This window comes from Macaca nemestrina, chromosome 8 (genome assembly GCF_043159975.1).
Source record: "Macaca nemestrina isolate mMacNem1 chromosome 8, mMacNem.hap1, whole genome shotgun sequence".
Taxonomy (NCBI): Eukaryota; Metazoa; Chordata; class Mammalia; order Primates; family Cercopithecidae; genus Macaca; species Macaca nemestrina.
Genome location: NC_092132.1, coordinates 126,983,890 through 127,004,317, shown reverse-complemented (window position 1 = coordinate 127,004,317; position 20,428 = coordinate 126,983,890). Strand labels below are relative to the sequence as shown.

General features: G+C 50.9%; 1 protein-coding gene across 12 annotated transcripts; it reads right to left on the bottom strand.

Moving 5' to 3' along the window:
* Positions 1-89: 89 nt before the first annotated feature.
* LOC105482018 (cholinergic receptor nicotinic alpha 2 subunit) lies at positions 90-19,907 on the bottom strand. Of its 12 annotated transcripts, none has more exons than XM_071068472.1 (9): positions 19,459-19,907; positions 15,827-15,886; positions 15,380-15,538; positions 11,394-11,581; positions 10,164-10,384; positions 9,728-9,772; positions 7,630-7,739; positions 3,396-4,410; positions 1,567-2,052 (listed from the first exon to the last, which is right to left on the bottom strand). In XM_071068472.1, exons 4-9 carry the CDS (start codon positions 11,464-11,466, stop codon positions 1,927-1,929), a joined length of 1,590 nt encoding a protein of 529 aa, XP_070924573.1. In that variant the 5' UTR covers positions 11,467-11,581; positions 15,380-15,538; positions 15,827-15,886; positions 19,459-19,907; the 3' UTR covers positions 1,567-1,926. The 12 variants fall into 12 exon arrangements, with proteins under 12 accessions (XP_070924574.1, XP_024648690.2, XP_070924573.1 ...); XM_011741867.2 differs by having other exon boundaries at positions 10,164-10,387; positions 19,459-19,906; XM_011741868.2 differs by having other exon boundaries at positions 10,164-10,387; positions 15,421-15,538; positions 19,459-19,906.
* Positions 19,908-20,428: the final 521 nt, after the last annotated feature.

The following is a 20,428-nucleotide window of genomic DNA, read 5'->3' as shown; positions in this document are numbered from 1 at the left end:
GGCCCCCAAACCACCCAGGTTCCAGAGGGGCTTGGGTGACACTGGCGATGTTGAAGTGTGGCTGGCAGGAAGGGGGCCACACAGTTGAGTAAGCAGTAGGTGCAGCTTTATTTAATCTCTTTATTCACATGCAAGACGGATGGGAGATGTGGACAACAGGAGTGAACATCACTGTCTCAGGAGAGTGGGTCTGGGAGCCTGAGGCCTCCGGAGAGCAAGCGGGAGGAGAGGGGAGGCTGGGGGCTGCATGCATAGGAGTAGACAGGAGACAGAAACCAGATGGGCCATGAGCAGGGGATAGTGGGAGAGGAATGAGGCGTGGCAGGGCGTGGGCCAGGGTGTCACAGGCAGGCTGGGAGTGTCAGGGAGAGATATTTCGGGGTTTGGAAGGAGGGGACCCCTAGGACCAAAAGGAAACTGGAAGCTCGCCCTGGTCGGCTTCCTGCCTGGAGCCTCCACACTGTCCCAAGAAGCCAGTGCCCACATCTGTTAGCTGCCAAGGTCCCACCCTCTGGTCTGGACAGAGCTGGGGAGAGGTTTGCTGCCCGATCCCAGGAGCAGCAGCTAGGCCTGGGATCCCGGGTGCAGCCTCAGGCTTTGGGGTGGTGCCTTCCAAAGTGCACACACAGGCGGCTCTGAGGGGTTCAGAGCAGGTCAACACACCCTGGGGCTCTGGGAGAGACGGGCCAGGCTGATAAGGGATGGGATCACAGCTTTGCCATCTACATAGCAGTCCTGGGGCCCAAACAATCCAGCTTGCTCCCCTCAGCCACTCAGAACAAACGCCTTAAGTGCTGACCCACTCACCCGGTGCTGTGCTAGGTGCTGGGGATGGGAAAAATAACAGGCAGAGGTCCTGCCCTTGAGAAGTTCAGAATCAAAGGAACTAAAGGCAAAGATCTTCAACTCCCAAGTGAGGCCTCATGCTGATGGAGCCAGGCACAGGGAACAGGGTTCCTGGGGAGGAAGGAGGGCGGAGGGAGGGAGGGAGGACAGGCCGAACGAGATGAGTTTGAGTTGGGTCAGGAGCAGCTCAGGATGGGCTTTCACGTTTGCCCGCTGCGCATGTACAGACATATGGAGGCCCTGCAGGCCATGGCTCAGCTCTGCCAGACCTCCTGGGGGCCGGCTGGTGCAGAGCCATTTTGCAGCAAGGAAGGGAGAGGAATGACGTCAAGGAGAAGCCTGGAGGCTCAAATGTGCTTCCAGATGGATGGAATAGCCCAGCCACCTGTATCCAACAATCCGTCCCTCCCCGGTAGGGAAGATCTGCCCTGCACATCCACCTCAGGTACAGGCCCTGCCTCCCGCTTCCTCCCCTTCCGGAAGAGCCCTTATTACTCCCCTGCTGGATCGTACAGCTCAGCACCCTGCAACTCGGACAGACTCCGAACTTCATCCCCAGCCTGGCTGAGAGAGACCCCACCTGGCTCTCCAACCTCCTACCTCACCTGGCTGTTCTCCCTGGCACTTCGGGCTCATTCCCAAGTCTAAACATTGTTCAGAGCCCTTCCACCCCCAAGGAACCCTCCCCTTTGCCCCCATGGCCCCTCCTTTGAGGTCTGCATTCCCTTCCTTGTCACCCTGGCCCCACTGTCCCCCTGGTTGACCCTTCTGTCACTTAGGGTCTGCACTGCTCCTCCAGGAGAATCTTACTCTGCCCCACTTGGTCACCACACTATTGTGACCTTCTGCAGAGCTTCCCTAGCTCCTCAGTATCCAAAACAGGAGTCTGCACCCAGCAGGCTCTCAGCCCTGGTACAATAATGTTAAGCTGGATGGAAGCCTGCAATGCCTGGGTCAGTGTCCAGACTCCGCAGAGAGACACCTGCTCACCCCAAAGAGGACACTAGAAGCAGCTGCAGCAGAGATGGTCAAAAGATGGCCAGCGGGGGTGCCCTGGGAGCCAACTTGAGGGAGGTGCAGTCAGATCATTCCAGCTAAGAATGGAGGCAGAAAGAGGCCGATGGTCCCCAGGAAGCAGACGATGATAAACAGCCAGAGGAAGATCCTGTCAATGACCATGGCGACATACTTCCAGTCCTCCTTCACCTGTGGGGAAGACAGCACACAGTGACGGGGGCCAGGCCCAGGAAAGGGGATGGGTTCCCCCCATGCACAGCCCCTGCACAGATGGCCACTGGGGGCAGCAGTAACTGCCCCACAGAGACCTTGGGGAGCAAAGGTCAGCGCACGGAGCAGGGTGGGTGGAGGGGAGGGACGGGCAGTTTCAAGGCTCCCCTGATGATTCCCCTCCCATCCCAGCCCCTCCACATGTCCATGTTTTGCTCCCAGACTATAGGTAAAGGAGGCTAGAGGGACGCAAGGAGGCGGCAGGACCACCCAGGGGCATGGGCCCTTCTAGGGAGTCTGCAGTGACTTCAATGCAACACCGGACTTTGCTGCCCACAGGTTGCCTCCTCACCCACTTGCTGGAGCTGGGGAGAGGGAAACAGGCGAAGGTGGCTGGGACCCCTGGCAGGCTGGGGGTGGAGCAGGGGCTTTGTAGAACTTGGGCTCACAGCCCAGACAATGGAGCCTGGATTCTTCACTGCTCCTGGATGACATCATGATTAATTTCCTTATCTATTCACCAAGGCCACTCAAAATAACCTCCCAGCCTTTCATCCTTCTCTAGGCTGATAAGAGTAGTGGTAGAGTAGTGGCCCTGACCCAACTCAAACTCATCTGGTTCAGCCTGTCCTCCCTCCCTCCCTCCCTCCGCCCTCCTTCCTCCCCAGGAACCCTGTTCCCTGTGCCTGTCTCCATCAGGAGGAGGCCTGTGCTACAGTAGTGGCCTGCTCATGTAACAATGGCAGACAGGGGCTGGGGCAGGGGTTAGGGTGTGGCCAATGCCATGGCAGGGGTGGGGGAGTGGAGTCCACCTGGCACAACCAAGAATCTGCAGGGTTTGTGGTTGAAGAGTGAAGTTTGCAAGATCCTCAAGAGTCCATAAACAAGAAAGCAGAGGAAGAGACCATCCAAGACAAAAGACAAAGGCTGACGCTGCAGCAGCTGACTTTCTAGGTCTCTCCTGAAATGCTCCCCCTGCTTCCCGCCACCTCCAAGGCAATGGTGGGAGCTGGCGGCCTGAGGGAGGCATGGGGTTCAGCAGCAGGGTCCTCCCTCTCTGGCTCTCAGGCTCCCTATTAGGCTGAGCTGCTCATGCCTGACCCCATGGTGTGTAAACTGCCACCTGCCAATAAATGTCCTCAGAGGGGCCAGCTACATGTGCTCTCTCACTATTTATTCCATACTTCTAAGGACCATGACTGAGGGAAGTGGGTCCTCACGGGAGGGGCCTGGGCTGCCCAAGCTCACACTCTGTGGTAAGGTGGTTCCCCGCTAAGTAGATGGGGTCACCTAGGCTGGCCCCTCTCCCAACCCCAACGCACCGAAGAGTCAGCATCCTCAGACCGCAGGTGGTCGGCAATGTAGTGTACGCCTTCCAGTGCCTTCTGCATGCGGGGTGACAGCAGCAGCTCACCCTCCTGCAGCACAGCCTCAGCCTTGGGACCTGAGGCTCCGGAGTGCAGGTGGCCGTGGCTGCAGAGGGTGCCCACAGAGGAGGCCACGTGACCTGCACACGCCCATCTGTCCTCCTCCTCCACCACCACCTCCCTCTCCTCAGCATCCACGTTGGTCTCCAGCCAGTGATAAGAGGGGCTGAGCTTCAGGCCTGGGGGGTGGCAGAGCTCCAAGGGTGGCGGGGGCCGGTTCATCAGAAGCCACCTGGGCACACAGCCAAGAAGGGCCCCCCGCACCCAGCGGGGCATGGTGTGGGTGCTGGGGGAGCGGTGGTGCACATTGAGCACGAAGACGGTGATGACGATGGACAGCGTGACGAAGATCATGGTGAACAGCAGGTACTCGCCGATGAGCGGGATGACCAGCGAGGTGGACGGGATGATCTCGGTGATGAGCAGCAGGAAGACGGTGAGCGACAGCAGCACCGAGATGCACAGCGTGATCTTCTCGCCGCAGTCGGAGGGCAGGTAGAAGACCAGCACGGTGAGGCAGGAGATGAGCAGACAGGGGATGATGAGATTGATGGTGTAGAAGAGTGGCAGCCGCCGGATGACAAAGGCGTAGGTGACATCAGGGTAGATCTCGGCACAGCAATCGTACTTCTTGCTGTTGTAGGTGCCCGTGGCATTGACAATGGCCCACTCGCCGCTCTCCCAGTAGTCCTTCAGGTCCACCGTCTGCTCCATCTGCTCCAGGTCGATCTTGGCCTTGTCATAAGTCCAGGAGCCGAACTTCATCTTGCAGTTCTGCTGGTCGAAGGGGAAGAAGGTGACGTCGATGCTGCAGGAGCTCTTGTAGATGGCCGGGGGCACCCAGTGTACAGTGCCCGTGGAGAAGAGGTGGGCCTTGGTCATGTGGGTCACTGCAAACTCCCCATCTGCACTGGGGAGAGGAGAGGAGCTGGGGAGACCCCTGCACACCCACCTGCCTGAGCCAAGCTACTCAGAGAGCTGGCAACAGGGGAACCCCAAGAACCAAGTCAGACCCGGTCACCCTGGTGGGGTTTATTTATACAAGTGTGTAAGTCTCCCCCGGCACACACATTTATAGCCACTGAGCTGTCTTGTCAATTACTACCTTTTCCAATACAAAAGGAGGAATTGTGAGGAATAGAGAGAAGTACCAAGAGTTCTAAAAACAACCACTAATAACATTTTGATGATAAATATGTGTATATAAAATGTAAAACGATTATGTATACATTATCAATATATGACAATCATATATATTTGTGATCATGGGGTATATGTCATTTGATTGCCTATTTTTAGTCATTTAATATTTTATTTCATTTGCAGTAAGGAAAGAGTTGAATAGACACAAGGCCAGCCACACCACAGGGGAGATGGAGATAGCGCTCAAAGCATCTCTTCCAAACTTCGCAGGTTAGGGGTTTTTCAAAGGCAGTTTTGGGGAAGGGGTGGGTGTGGCCAGGTGCTTGCTGCTGATTGGCTGGGCGGAGATGATATCGCAGTGGGTCAAAGCTGTCCTCCTGTGCGCTGAACATTTAATATTTTAGAGTGATATCTATGAGTCTGTTTTTCTTCCCTAGCAGATGATGAGTCGGCCCCTCAGGAGGGCGATCCCTTTCCACCTGGGATCATCCTTGCTCAGAAGAGACTTAACATCTTTGCGGGTGAAGATACTCCCTTGAATGTATCCATTTAACATGTGTTTTTGAGCCCCTCATCCACTAGGGCCGGTACCAGAGCTGTGCAGAAGAGGAATATGAGAAAGGTCCCTGCCCTTAAGGAGCCATGAGGAGATGAGACGTCTCCAGGAACCGCTGCAACATCAGGGAGGCAGCTGGCAACACTAGGAGGGCGGACTGGGTGCTCCCCGGGCCCTTTGGGGGAAATCTGGGAGGTGAGCAGGGTCATCGAGAAGCCTGCCATTTGGAAAAGGCCTTGACTGATGGCAGCATTTGGCTGAGACATGGGCAGAGAGCTTTCCGGTAGAGGCTCGCACAGGGACAGAGAGTGTGAATCAGGGGTATTGTGGGACTAGGCATTCAAGGGCCCACAAGGAGTCTGGGGACACTGGAATAGTGGTGACCAGTCAGGCAGCACTTCCTGGAAACCTCAGCTCCTGATTCCACCAGGAGGTGGCTCAGTGGACTCCTGCTCTAGTCTTTAACCATCCTCCCTCCCCCTCTAATTCCCACAGCCAATTCTAAAATCCAAGAAATCAGAAGAGTGCTTGGGAACAGGGGGCCTTAATCCCCCATGGAGTAGTTCCATGGTAGAGATACAGGCAGGCTGGAAATAGGAACTTTGTAAGGCAGTAACAAATACCTTGAGACAAAAGTTAAAAAAAAAAATTCTTTTTTGAGGCGGAGTCTCACTCTGTCATCAGGCTGGAGTGCAGGGGTGTGATCTCGGCTCACGGCAACCTCCATCTCTCGGGTTCAAGCGATTCTCCTGCCTCAGCCTCCCGAGTAGCTGGGACTACAGGCACACACCACCATGCCCGGCTAATTTTTGTATTTTTAGTAGAGGCAGGGTTTCACCATGTTAGCCAGGATGGTCTCAGTCTCTTGACCTCGTAATCCGCCTGCCTCAGCCTCGAAAGTACTGGGATTAGTACTGGGTGAGCCACCGCGCCCAGGCAAAAACAAAATTGTTTTAAAGCATCGTGTCACACACAATGACCACTAGATGGCAACATGTGCTCATTTGGGGGAAGGAACCTGGCAAACTCTTTGACGCCTTCCTGTTAACCTTGAGTGGGGTATCTGGGTGGAGGGGAGCCTTTTCTAAATGTCAGCAGGACTTTGGCTTGGAATTTTGTACCCCCCCAAAAAAATTTCTTGTAATTAATCAAGTAACACTAGCTGAAGTCTTATTGGGTAATCCTCAAACTCAAAGTCATAGTTGATGTAGGACTTTGCTCCTGACCTCTGCCACCCCTAAAGAAAACAGAAACCAGAGGATCCTGGGTGCCAGCTATGGGGTACAGAGATATGACAGGGTGGGGAGTTCGTGAGTCCCGCAGCAGCTACAAACACTAGGCACCTGAGATGTGAGAGCTGCCAGTGTGAGAACTCAGGATGAACACGTGTTCACCAAAGTGACTTAGGTGAAAGGGCTTAGTTCTGACCAGAACTGGACAGTGTAAAAAAACCATCTGACCCGTCTGAAGACAAACAATCCAGAAATGGGTCATTTTTCCTTTTATTTCTTTCTTTAAAAATAGCATTTCCAAAGTAGGATCAAATGAATTGGGAAATGCTGGGCTGGGTGGATGTCTTTGCTGCAGGACTTCTAATAACATTTTTAAAACGCTATTGTGCTCTGCCATTTTCCAAAAGACTTGGGTGGGGATGGGGGTGGGTGTTACATGCAATGTTATCCAAAATTACTTGACCACAGAACCCTTTTTCATACCTATTTATAACTCAAAGAAGCCATGCTCTATAGCCCCACCTTAGAAAACATTTTTAGATGAACGTAACACCAAACATCTTTTCATTTTAACTTCTTAACTTCTAAGGGAAGAATTGCCTGATACCAAATACAGAAATGAAATTATAGATGTCTATTTATTCCATCAAAATATTTTTTGTTGATTTTTCTTTTGTCCACTGGGGCTCTCTTTAGACTCCTCTGCCTTCAATTAACTTCTTGACATTGCGGTCAAAGATTACTCCTTTTTAGTCTTGAAGACAACTACAAAATAACGTGATTGGGAAAAAGGAAACTGCACGCCAAGGAAGTGCATGGCCTTTGAAGGTGTTGGCCGATGCTGCCTGCCTGTCTGACCAACACTGCCACCCCTCACAACTTCAACCCCAAGGCATTGTTTTTAGAGCCTGCACCACATTTCTCAAAGAATACTCCGTATTGACAAATCTCCGTTCCTCTAGCACAGTGCCAGGCATCGATACCTAACAGGTGCTCATCTGCCATTCATTTTGGTGTAGAGTGAGAACAAAAGAAAAGAAATGAAAGAATAAAGAGAGAGGTGGGGGAGACATGCTCAGCAAAGCAGTCGAGAAGGAGGCGAGGAAGCTGACACCAGGGGTGCCCCTCCCAAGGCCATGGACCCGGCCCCTGCCAGTTGGCCTCCCCTCATCCCCCCAGGACCCCAATGGCTTCCTACTTGTTGTAGAGGACAATGTCGGGGATCCAGATCATCTCAGAAGGGACCCGGAGAGATGTGATATTGCCGAAATCGGCGGGGTTCCAGCGCAGTTTGTAGTCGCTCCACTCCTGTGCGTGGGGAGGAAGTTGTGTCAACCTCGCTTTCAGGGAGCAGCCTAGGGCAAAGCTAGCACACCCCAGGGATGCCCAGAATTGGGCCAAGCAGCCCCCTTGGAGCAGCCAGGGCTCCCCACCCAGCCCAGAATAGTGGAGGGAGCTGCGGTGCTGGGAACGGGCTCTTAGCAAGTAACCAACCTTCTCGCTTTGCCTGGACTTTAGTAGTCAAGGTCCTGGGCACATGAAGTTCACCCTTGTCCTGCCTCTAGTCCTCGTTCTGCCAATCCCTGGCTGGATGACCTTGGTGGGCCACCTCACTCATCTCTAGTGAAGTCTCTCATTTTTAGTGCATCACAGTTTATGGTTTGTTTTATACTCTCCATCTAGCAAAAGCCTCCATGGGACAGCTAAGCAGGGAATGCAGAGCAAGTGAAAGCATCTCCCCCATTTAGCAGATGAGCAAACTGAGGACCAGAGACAGGAAAATCAACCTGCCAGAGGCATACAGTGAGGCAGGGGAGTTACCCTGGGACCTTCCAACTGCACTCCCAAGTGCCCCACAGGAGTTCCACCAGAGATGGGATCAGAGCCCTGCCTCCAAGGCCTCCACCAAGGCAGGTCCAAGTCAGTCCCCCTGCCTCCATCAGGTTCGTATTCTCTCTGTATTCCATCTGTCAAGTTTTCAGGTCCAACCAACATTTTGAGGCACCCACACCAAATTGGGGTACATTAATCCTCCCAGGCATGTGGTAGTAGACTGCGTTATCCTCATTTTGCAGATGAGGAAACTGAGGCTCTGAGGGGTTACGTAGCTCACCCAGTATCACAAGCTAATCAGAGGCATTGCTGACTGGCCTGACTCATACTCCAGTACTCCTTCCTTGCCCTGCCACCCCAACCCTGAAGCCCAGGTGACCAGCCCATGGGGACAATTGGGTCAACCCAAGTTCTAGTCTTGCCTCCCTGCACACACACACACCACATGACTGGGTAGCTTCCAAGTTCCTGCTTCCCTCTGGCCCTCAGTTGTCACATCCGTAAAGATGAGCCAAGTGACCCCTAACAGCTCCTGGATTATGGCATCAGAGGGAGGGAAGATTCCGACCTGAGCGGGATCTGTGCGTCCTTTCCTGAGTCTAACTGGGTTCTATGACTGTCTTGACCAGTAGTATACAACAAGATCAATGCTGGCCCAGTTTCTTTTACTCCCTGTCTCTTGGGACCCTCACTCTGGATTCCCTGAACCACTAGGCAAGAAATCTGACTCCCCTGCTGGAGAGACCCTGAGGGTGCCTGAAGGGGACGAGGGGCCCATCTGAGTCCAGCCTTCCAGCACCTTCCAGAGCCTTCCGGACATCCCCGCTAAGGGACATATGTGTGAATTAAGCTGTCTTAGACCCTCCAGACCAGATGAACCCTCACTCAAATACCACCAAGTAACCCTAGTGGTCACCATGTGAAGCAGAAGAAACCACCCAAACTCCTGGCCATAAAGCCATAAGATACAGTGAGCTAGGAACTGCTGTGAGCCTGTAAGTTTGGGGGTATTTGAGTGGCAGCATAGACATTAAGCACTCAGCGTTCTCTCGTAGGAGCCTGGGGCTCGGAGTCAGGCACAGCTGGGCCCCCTTTTCCAGGCCAGCTGCTCTCTGCTTCCTGCTCTCCTGAGCTGTAAAATGGACAGAATGAACCCCTCCTCGGGCTTTGGGGAGGATTCCAAAGTAGCAGGGATGAATGGATGCCTGCTCCCAGGAGAGCACCACGTGGCTTTCTAGTGCCTGAGGCAACCTTCTCAGGCACTAGACTCAAGTCTAGCCACCAAGAACACAGGCCCTGTGGAAAAAGTCAGCTTTGGGAACATCCCATGTGGCATCTGCTTGGTAAACTAAGTTCAGGGTCTTGCTGTTCCTTGGTCTTTCACTAGCGAAGAAGTCCTAGGGGGGTCTGGGGTCCATGGATTCCCAGTAGGCTCCTGCCTGGACGGGAGGAGGGGCCCTCACCTGTTTTAGCCAGACGTTGGTGGTCATCATTTGGTTCTTCTCATCCTGGCCCAGAGACAGACAGGAGCAATTAGAGGGGTTGGCCCAGTCCCAGAAGACAGGGTGGAGTGGGATGGGCTGTTTCAGACCCTCTGATAGGACACCCCAAGCCCATCCCGCCCACCATCCGCTCTGAAACCCCACCCTGACTCAGATTCTCCAGGATCGCACAGGCACTGCTGCCAATCAATGCCCTCCTAGGAGGGAGCTCCAGAGCTGGGAGAGGGAAGGGTGTAGCAGCCCCGGGAAGAGCCGTCCCCGCCGCCAACCCAGGTCACTGCTGTGCGGCCGGGGTAGAGGAAGGGGGAGGGGGGCGGGAAGTGGTTGGGGGTGGCGGGAAGTGGTGGGTGGTCTGGGATCTCCTTCCCCGGGTCCAGGGGTGGGAGGACAGGCGCACCACGTCGATGAGCTGAGCGATGGACAGTCCGAAGCGCACAATCACCACGTCTGAAGTGTTGGGCACCGGGCGCGCCCAGCGGTTGTAGCCCCGGAAGAGGTGTTTGAAGAGCCGGTCCTCAGCCTGGGTATGGGATCCTCCCTGCGGCAACGCCGTGGGACTGGGAGAGGAGAGGGGGTCTCCAGGAGCCCTGGGAGGTGGGCGCTTGGCTTCCTCTCCACCTGCTATCAAATCAGAGCCACTCAGCCTCATTGAGCCTCAGTTTGCTCATCTGTAAAATGGGGATACTTATCCAGAACCTATCTCAAAACACCGTTGAAGATGGCAGATGATAATGTCTATCAGAGCTGAGCACAGCATGAGTAGGCTGTGGGGTCGTGGGACCTCAGGAAAGGTCAACTGCTTTGTGATGTTAGAGAAGAAAGGAGCGGGAACTAGTGCTGCAGGGGTCGAGGGGAAGGGGCAGAGGCAGGGAAGTAGGGAAACATGAATCTACAGACAAGATTCAGCCCCATATGGAGGAGCCCCTGCGGGGACAGGGAAGTGAAAGAGATGCCTGGTCTAAGTCAGGGGCTGCAGGGAGAAGGGCTCCAGCATTGCAGTGAGCCTGGCCAGGGTCAGCAGTCTCCCGTTCCCACCCACTTGTTGGATGAACCATTAATGCTAACAGGGAAATAGACCGCTTTGGGATCCTCCCCAATTTTTTCTTAAACCATGGGCATGTGCCACTTCCTATCAGATAAACAAAGCTTTTCAAAATGTTTCTATGACATCACTCATGTCAGTTTTCACTGTGTTCAGAAAACAGCTTCACCCCTTCAGGGCTCTGCTGTCCAAGCAAGTCGAGAACTACAGCTCCAAATCCCAGAAAAACGTGTCAGCACCATCTGGGACAGAAAGCGCTGCATCCCGAGTGCCTCCTGTATCCCGGATTCTGGTCACAAACTTTCGTTTAATCCTCACAATAGGCCTGGGAAGTACACAATACTATTTGCATTTTGCAGCTGAGGACATTGAAGCTTGGGGACATTTAAGGTGACACAGATGCTAACGTCAGAGCTGTGACCGCCCCTCCACCTCTCCCAGTGGAACCAGCCACCCGGCTGATGGCCTCTGAAGTCCCCTGCAGCTTTGACGGTTGCAACGAGTCCACCTGCAGACTCCTTCCTACAGTTTGTGAGCCAACAGGCGTGAGATGAAGTCTTACAATGACAGGTGACAAGCACTCACCTGCTGGGGTCAGAAGGAGCCACCACAGACTGAGCTTTGTGAAGGACAGGAACGCAGGACGGGAGGGGCCCATGGCTTCCCCTGAGCATCAGGAGGTCAGGTCAGGGCTTCACTGTGGGTTGCACCTCAGACCATGTCTCCAGCAGAGCTGCTGCTGGATTCTGCGAGGCTTCCTCTCACCACCAAACCTGAGCAAGCCCAAGAAAGGGCTCTTAGGGTCGTGTATCCTTGACACAGGCATATTTCTGTTTCTCACGTTCTACACAGGCATGAAATGTGAGCAAAAGGCCCTCAGCAGGCTTCTCAGCAGTTAAGCGCTCCTGGGCTCTCCCTGGCTTATTGAGGAATCAGCCTCTTCCTCTTTCTCCAGTCAGCCAGCGACTCTGCCCTAAGACCAGCCCTGACCTGCTGGACAAAGGAGGGCACAAGATGGGACCGAGGTCCCCATTGCTTTGCCTCAGTGGTCATCTGTAAAATGGGGATAATCATACTGCAAAGAGTGATCAATAAAAGAATCAGGGTACTATTCACAAGATCTAAAGGGCGGAAACAGCCTTTTGTCCAAACAAATGTCCATTAGCTGATGAATGGATGGAAAAAAGGCAGTAAATCCTTACAACGGAACATGATTCCACCATAAAAAGGACTGAGGTGCTGACACTTGCTACACCATGGAGGAACCTAGAAAGCATTCTGCAAAGTACCAGAAGCCAGTGGTAAAAAGCCACGTACTGAAGATGATATGTAAAATATGTATTTGGTCTTCAATCCTATTTCCTGGAATACAACTCCTAAGATACTTGGAATCTGCAAAATGATGACTTTTTGCATGACCGGTGGCTGGCAGCCCCTAGGCAGCTGCAAGATGGGGCTGGTCACAGGAAGACAAAGGCAGGCTTTATAGGGTTAGGACTTTCAGCCCCGCCCCTCAAACCTCCAGGGACAGGAGAGGAGCTAAAGGTTAAGCTGATCGCCAATGACCACTGGATTAATCAATCATGCTGCATGATGAAGCCTCCATAGAAACCTGAAAGAACAGGTTTTAAAGAGTTTCTAAGTAGCAGAACATTGGAGGTTCCTGAGGGGTGATGAGCCCAGGGAGGGTATGGAAGCTCTGTGCCCCTTGCCAAACCTTGCTGTATGCATCTTGTCACCTGTATCTTACACTATCTCTTATAAGCTAGTAAACCAGTGTTTCCCTGAGTTCTGTGAGCCATTCTAGCAAGTTAGTCGAACCCAAGGAGGGAGTCATGGGAACCCCAATTTATAGCCAGTGGGTTGGAAGCACAGGTAAAACAACCCAGGACTTGTGATCGGCATTGACATTGGGGGGCAGTGTTGGGAACTGAGCCCTCGACGTGTGGGATCTGAGCTGTCTCCAGGTGGATGGTGTCTGAATTGAATTAGAAGGCACCCAGCTGATCTCTGCTGCAGAACTGACTGCTTGCTTGTGGGTGGGGAGAAGTCACAGAAGTTTTCCGTGTTGATTGTTGTGGAGTGAGAGCAGAGAAAAACAGTTTGTGGTTTTTCCTACACAATGTATGATCCCATTGATATGGAATATGTAGAACAGGCAAATCTATAGAGACAGACGTAGATTAGTGGTTGTGGGGTGGCAGGAGGGAGGGATGGGAAGTGACTGCTTAATGATCACTGAGTTTCCCTTAGAGGGGATAAGAGAGCTCTGGAACTAGATGGTGTGGTATTGCACAGATGTGTGAATATACTAAAATTCACCAAATTGCACACTTTAAATGGGTGAATTTTATGGTATTTTAATTATATCTCAAAAAAACTTATTAAAAAATAAACAAACACCTCGTGGATTAAGAAGCAGCAGCTAGGCCGGCGCGCAGTGGCTCACGCCTGTAATCGCAGCACTTTGGGAGGCCGAGGCGGGTGGATCACGAGGTCAGGAGATCGAGACCATCCTGGTTAACATGGTGAAACCCTGTCTCTACTAAAAATACAAAAAAATAGCCGGGCGTAATGGCGGGCGCCTGTAGTCCCAGCTACTTGGCAGGCTGAGGCAGGAAAACGGCATGAACCCGGGAGCGGAGCTTGCAGTGAACCGAGACCGTGCCACTGCACTCCAGCCTGGGTGACAGAGCAATACTCCATCTCAAAAAAAAAAAAAAAAAAAAAAAAAAAGCAGCAGCAGCTACCTCTCTTGACTGTGGTGACAATGATATTTGCCAAACATGAAGAATCAATACACAAAGGGTTCTAGTGACCAGAAGGACACGGATGTCAAAGATCGGGGTAAACATAATGTTTCATGTGAAATGAATGTTTCATAATTGGGAAAGTCGGGAAAAGCAGTGTTTTAAAATATTATTTTATATAGTGTGTGATTTAAATCATATATATATATCACTAAAATAACATTATTGCCTTACAAGCTTACACATTCAAATTAGCATTTTTTGAAACAGCCCCCCATGGGGAGAAGAGCGAGGCCTTGTGTTCAGGGACACATCGTGTGTGCGGTCTAGGGAGATAACAATGGCTCTTGGTACAACTAGTGAGTGCAGGATTTCCTTTGGGAGGGTGAGAATGTTCTGGAACTAGATAGTGCTGATGGCTGCACACTGTTCCAGTTGTACTGAATGCCAATAATGATCAATTTTATGTTATGTGTACTGAATCACAACTTTAAAAAAAGAATAAGGGTAAAAGTGGCTTTAAAAATATAAACCAAGGACTGGGCACAGTAGCTCATGCCTGTAATTCCAGCTCTTTTGGAGCAAGACAGAAGGAGTGTTTGAGCTCAGCAGTTCAAAACCAGCCTGGGCAACATAGTGAGATCCCCCGTCTCTGCAAAAAAAATTAAAACTTAGCTGGGCATAGTGGCGTGTGTCTATGATCTCAGCTACTGGGGAGGCTAAGAAGGGAGGGTCGCGTGAGCCTGGGAAAATCAAGGCTGCAATGAGCTATGATCATGCCACTGCACTCCAGCCTGGGCAACAGAGCAAAATCCCATCTCAAAAAGAAAGTAAAAATCAAAGTAAACCACCAGGTATGAGAGAATCAGAATTATTATTCATGGGGTTGTGAAACCACTTTTATCTGGTCATTCTCATCCTCCCACCCACCCTGACCCAGCCTCTCAACAGTGTTTCTGGCGTCACTAATCCTCCATCTCTTCCAGGGCCTGTTGCACCAACCCATCCTACCCTCCTGGCAGGAGATGAGAGCAGGGCTGGTGCTGGCAAACGTGGCTTCGAGTCCTGGCCCCACCACTGGCTGGTGGTGATCTGTGAAAGGTCACTCAATCCCCCTGGGATTTTGTCTTAAGATAAAGATCGAACACTTTCTGCCCTGTGGGAGGAGTGACAGGAGCAAACGGGGTCATTTGTGTCCATGAAAGTCCCTGGGGAACTGCAGAGGGCTGATCAGGGAACAGGTTGCTCTTGTGGTTGTCAGGGCCCATGATCCAGTGGCATCGCACAATGACCGTTTGTGTCAAGTAGGAGAAGAGGAATGTGGGAAGGATTTCATGTGTTGGAATTGCTGTCGTATACTGACTATAGCACAGACACCAGAGTGTTTGGGGGGAAAAGGGCCCTCCTGCATCAATTTCCCCAGAAGGTTTCAATTCAAAGACTTGTTGGAAAGAGAGGATTACATTTTTCTTCTGTTCCCTTGGGAGAATATTGCCCCTGTCCACCCGCTGCCCTTATCTTCCGTGCCACCCTACACCCCATCCTGCCCTGGGATTCCTCACTTTGTCCCAGTCTTAGAGGTTCCTGGTTCCTTCCTGGCTCTGAAAATCCCCAGCTGGCAAGTGGAAAAGGCTGGTGGTTCCCAGTATATGGAATAAGCTGCCCGAGAGAGCCTCCCAAAGCTCTCCCAGAACGGTGCCTCCGTGGGGAAGAAGCAGGGAGTCCTGGCAGTGGGAAGTTTCTCCACAGATAGGCCTGATATACACAGCCCCACAAGAGCTCTCATTCAGGAGTGCAGCTTTATATAATGTGTAAACTCACATCGCCCTGCAAATTATGCAGAATGCTTGTACAGCACCCACCCCAGCCTGGGCATCAGCAGCTTCTGTGGCTCGGGTGAACCGCAGTGGCAGGGTCTGGGATCTCTGGCCCTCGAAGGTGCAGGGGCTTGTCCCCAGGGGACTTCCCCCAAGCAGACCACTGCAAAGGAAACAGCACAGCTACCTGATTACCAGAGAGGGCTAGCATTACCATCTTGCTCTTTTCTCTTTTAATCTCTTTTCTACATATAAATAGATCACCTGTGTTATCTCTGGGCACAGGAATTAGAGGCGAATATTATTCTTTTTGACAGTTTTCTGCATTTTCCAAATTTCCCACTATCAGCATGTATCGGTTACTTAATATCAGAATAATTTTCAAGTGGACAGCAATACCTGTGGTGTGTTTTACGCACCCTCCCCTCATCTCACAGCAGCAGGAGCTCACCCAAACTGTGTAGATTTGACTCCACTCTTCCGTCGGAATGCAGTGCAGTTCATCAATCAGCTGTGTAAAAAGTGGAAGCAACGCCGGTATCCAGCGACAGATGAATGGTTAAACAAATGTGGTCTATCCATACAATGGAATATTATTTATCCTCAAAAAGGACAGAAATTCTGATCCATGCTACAACACGGATGAACCTTGAGGACATTATGCTAAGTAAAATAAGCCAGTTACAAAAAGACAAAGACATTGTGATTCCGTTTATAGGAGGTTCCTAGAATAGTCAAATTCATAGAGACAGAAAGTAGCATGGGGGGGTGCCAGGAGCTAGGGCGAGGGGAGTGAGGGGCTGTTGTTCAATGGGTGCAGAATTTCAGTTTGGGATGATGAAAAAATCTGCAGATGGGCAGTGGTGATGTCTGCACAACAATGTGAATGTTCTTAACACGATGAAGTATATACACTTAATAATGGTTACACTGGTAAATTATGTTATGCATATTTTACCACAATAATAATTTTTTTAAAAGTCAGCTGTGTTCATCTGGAATCACCTTAGGGCTGAGGCCCGGGAAATGGGATTGCCACATTGATCTCAAAGGTCAAATGGGGGCTTTCAGAGAAAAGTGGAACTTCCTGTCGTGAGGTCGCTCCTTAAGGGTGACCACTGTATCTTATTCACCTCTTCCCTCCAGCCCCAAGCAAAGCCCCAGCCCACTTTGTGGGTTCCACGTATTCAGAGCCACCTGCAAAAGGTACCCAGGGCAGGAGGAGGGCTCCGAGAGCCTGAAGAAGGAGACCAAGGCTTGTCACTTAATTTGGGGAGCAGCACGGCTTCAAACATTTGCACTCATAGTGTGATTGTTGACTTTTCTTTGTTTATCTTTCCACTATCTCATTCATTTTGTGTTGTTGTTGTTGTTTCACGCTTGGACTGTAAGAGAATGTACTGCCTCATTCTTCATCAGGGCCAACAGTGTGCCAGGCACCAGGGACAGGGAACTGAGTGAACTTGAATAGAGAAGAACCAAAAGGAAGGAAAATGCTAGAGTCTCATCCACTCATCCACCCCTAATGTGGGGCATGATTTTATTCATTTAGCCCCATTGCTTCCAAAGCCATCCAGGGAGGTCCCAAGTTCCCCAAGGCATCCTTTCCAGGCTTTTTACAACTCTCCACATTGGGAAGCTCTTCCCGGAGTCTGAATCTGCATCAGCGTCTGAGAGATGCTTGAGTTGGGTTGACTTGAGTTTAGAGACCCTAGTGTTGTCATCAGAGATTAAATTTCGTTAATACCCAGGGGAAACTGCAGAGGAGGTGAGGTTTTTTCTCTGCTCTCCACAATCATTCAAACACCTGATAATCACAAAGCTGCCATTCTGGTTCCTTGTCTCTTGTCTCTTTCATCCTTTCTACCCTGGAGGATTTAAGATCCTCAAAGATCTCATGCCCATTTACATGTGACTCAGTGCCATCTAGAAGTTTCATTTGCTAGTTAAAATAAAGAAGAGTTGTGAAATTCCATGGCTTATGTCTACTTTCATACAGGCATAAAGTTTTTGCCAGATATTAGAACACAGGGCTGATTTGGTGCAGGGAATGAGGATTTCAGAATCGCCCCTGATGTTAATTCCTAAAAGGTCTTTCTAAGAACACCATGCATTTATGTTTTTTTCAGATTTACAAAGTACTTTTGCAGCTTTGACCTATTTGGGCCTCACATGACCCCCTAGGAGGGTGTGGGGAAGAGATATTATTATCTCTTTCATGTAAGTAAAAAAAGAAAAAAACTGATATTCAGAGAAGTTGACCAAAGCCACATAGATAAAAAGTGATGAAGCTGAGATTCAAGCTAAGATCTTTAGCTTCGAAACTAGACTGTGATAAATTATAATGTGGTGTTAACTAGGGGGGCAATTTCATATAAGCAACTCAGCCAGTACTCACCTGTGTTCTGTAGACCCTAGCACTGTGTCTGTCATTGTTAAGCCGCCATCAGGACTGAGGTCTGTTGAGGACAAGTGAGGAGAGGGAACAGGCACCTCACCCCAAAGCTAGGTCCACCTGGATCCCAGATTCTAGGAGGTTCCTCTAGTGCAGATTCACTTTCTTATCCAGCCAATCAATATCGTTGCAAATTCCAAAGCTATCATGTGTTTCACCTTTTAACCAAGTGCATTTTTTTAAAAGGAGATTTTTTTTCTCCATTAGTGAGGATAGGAATCCAGGCATACTAAAATTGCATCATGTAGAGATCCAAGGAGAGCCACCCTGGACCCCCCAGAAGAATGTGCAAATAAGATGCGGTGACTCTAGAGGATGTATTCCCAGCAAGATGCCTCAAATCTGCACCCCCTGTGATGAGCCCACTATATCATTTCATTTAACTTATCACTGGAAACCAAAGGAGGAATTGTTCCAGGTGATTGACAGTAATTAGAGGGAACTTCCACCTCTGGTTAGGAAGATGTCAAAAGAAAAAGAGCTGCACACTTTGACCCTCTAAGTGGCTGGATTGGCAGATTTGGGGAAGAGGAGAGAATGGAATGAGGTCCCTGGTTGTAAAGTGGGTCTAGGTGAATGGGGTGTACAGAGAAGCCTATGTAAAAGAGATTGCATATGTAAAGTGCTCGGACATCAGTGTCCCCATTGGGCTTGTGTCGCTGCTCATGTACACCAGTGCCAGCCACCCCCACCCCACCCCCACACTCACTGCAGCATCTCTAGCCTGCTTGAATCCTGGTTCTATGGAAGTCAAGGTGATTTGAGCTCACTTCCCTGCCCATGGTTCTACTACTGCTGTTTTCAACTTCCCACCCACCAGCCCACATTCTCCTCTTTTTACTAATACTTCCTTCTCTCGAAAGGCTGCTTCCATCCCATCTGGTTCCTTTCTACCGTCCAGAACCTCCCCAAGCATACGGGTCTCAGCTTTTTCACAACTGGCAACACTACACTCCCAAAGAGGCCCCTCCATTAGAGAAACTGGTACTGTTTCTTCTTCCCAATAAATTCACTAGAGGTGCTTAGGGGCTAGAGGGTATATTTCTAGCTTTTATATCTGCTTTGCTCAATCACAGAAGTTTAACATCTCAAGGTTGGGTGGGATCTGGAAGGTCATCTGAACTACCACACCAGCTGATGGAGGAATCCACTTCACAAACGCCAGCCTTGGAACAAGCCCAGCTGTAAAGAACTTGAAGAACCTTGGAAGGTATTTGCCTTCTAAGTGAGTAAATAGCATTGGTGTCTTTTAGCCCTTTTAAAGCACATAGACAATTTACTGAATGAATAAATAAATGAACAAAAAAACAGACAGCAGTAATAAAGACATAGGAGCAGATACAGTATAATAAAGCCACTATTCCTGGGACTGGGCTAGCCATCCTAGCCAGGAGGTGTTCATCGTCACCTGGCTGTGGACAGCCTCAGCAGGGACAACCAGGAGACTAAAATATTTCTAGGAGCAGGTGACATCCAGCATTCCGACATAAGTACCCAGAAACTGCTACCCAGAAACTGCTAGTATTTCTCCTGAGTACCCAGAAACTGCTAGTATTTCCTTGACCCCACATCCACAATCTCTCCACATGCATGCCACCCGCAACATAAGCCTTGGGCACCTTTCTTACCTGTGGTTACAGAAGAAGACAGGTCATTCAAAGGATGCAGAGAACCAGCCTGGCTTGGACATTCTGGGCAGCTGACAAAGTCACCCCAGAAATAGAGTGGCAGGTACAGAATAGAGCTCAGTCACTTCATTTCATGGTCAAACAGAGGCTGAAGCGTGAGGGTTTAGAGACACCCCGTCGAGCGGAGGACTTACGTGAGAGGCAGCTGGCTTCCCAGGGACGGCTGGGCAAGCTCTGCAGAGAGGTGGGTTTTCCTGGGGCTGTCCAGCTCTGGCAGCCAGAGCAGCTTCATGCAGGCACCACTGACAGCCCAGGCAGCCCAGCACAAGCGATTCAGCAGGTGAAACGCAAGCCTGGCCCCAGGAGGGGATGAGGGCTCAGCACTCAGCACACAAGCACACAGGCTCACGCCGCTCTCTCTGTCACACACACACACACACACACACACACACACACAGCCTCTCTGGAGGGGAAGGAGGAGGAGCCTGTGACTTTCCAGCCTGTGTCTGGTGGGGACAGTGGCAGCTCTGCCCTCCCTCTGTCCAGTCACCACGACGCTCCCTTCCCTGCTCTCTGGACCCCTAGAGACAGCCTGCTAAGGAAGAGAGAGGAGCAGCTGGGCCAAAGACTGCTGATAGATCAGGTGCCACGAGGACTTCCATTGTCCTGTGGATTTAGCCATGTAGAGGTTTTTGGGGGATGTTGGCAAGACGACTTTCAGCAAGGAGTAAAGACAAAAGTATGATTTCAATGAGTTCAGGGGCGAATGGGCCAAGAAGGCTAAGTGATAAAAAGTAGAAACAATTCTCTCACAGACTTTCCCTTTAAAAGAGAGAAATATGAGGGTAACTCGAGGGAAATGTGGGCTCCATATGTTATTGAGTCAGGATCACTGCCTGGGGCCCCTGAATGCAAACACAGGTTCTGGGTCCTGGGTCCTGGGTCTGTCTGTCAATATAGCAGTAGAGTT

Coding starts and splice junctions, on each gene's coding strand:
- LOC105482018 (XM_011741867.2), bottom strand. CDS start 11,466: ATGGGCCCCTCCCGTCCTGCGTTCCTGTCCTTCACAAAGCTCAGTCTG. Junction 10,388..11,393: donor GCTCCTTCTGACCCCAGCAG/GTGAGTGCTTGT, acceptor CTGATTTGATAG/CAGGTGGAGAGGAAGCCAAG. Junction 9,773..10,163: donor TCGCTCAGCTCATCGACGTG/GTGCGCCTGTCC, acceptor TCTCTGGGCCAG/GATGAGAAGAACCAAATGAT.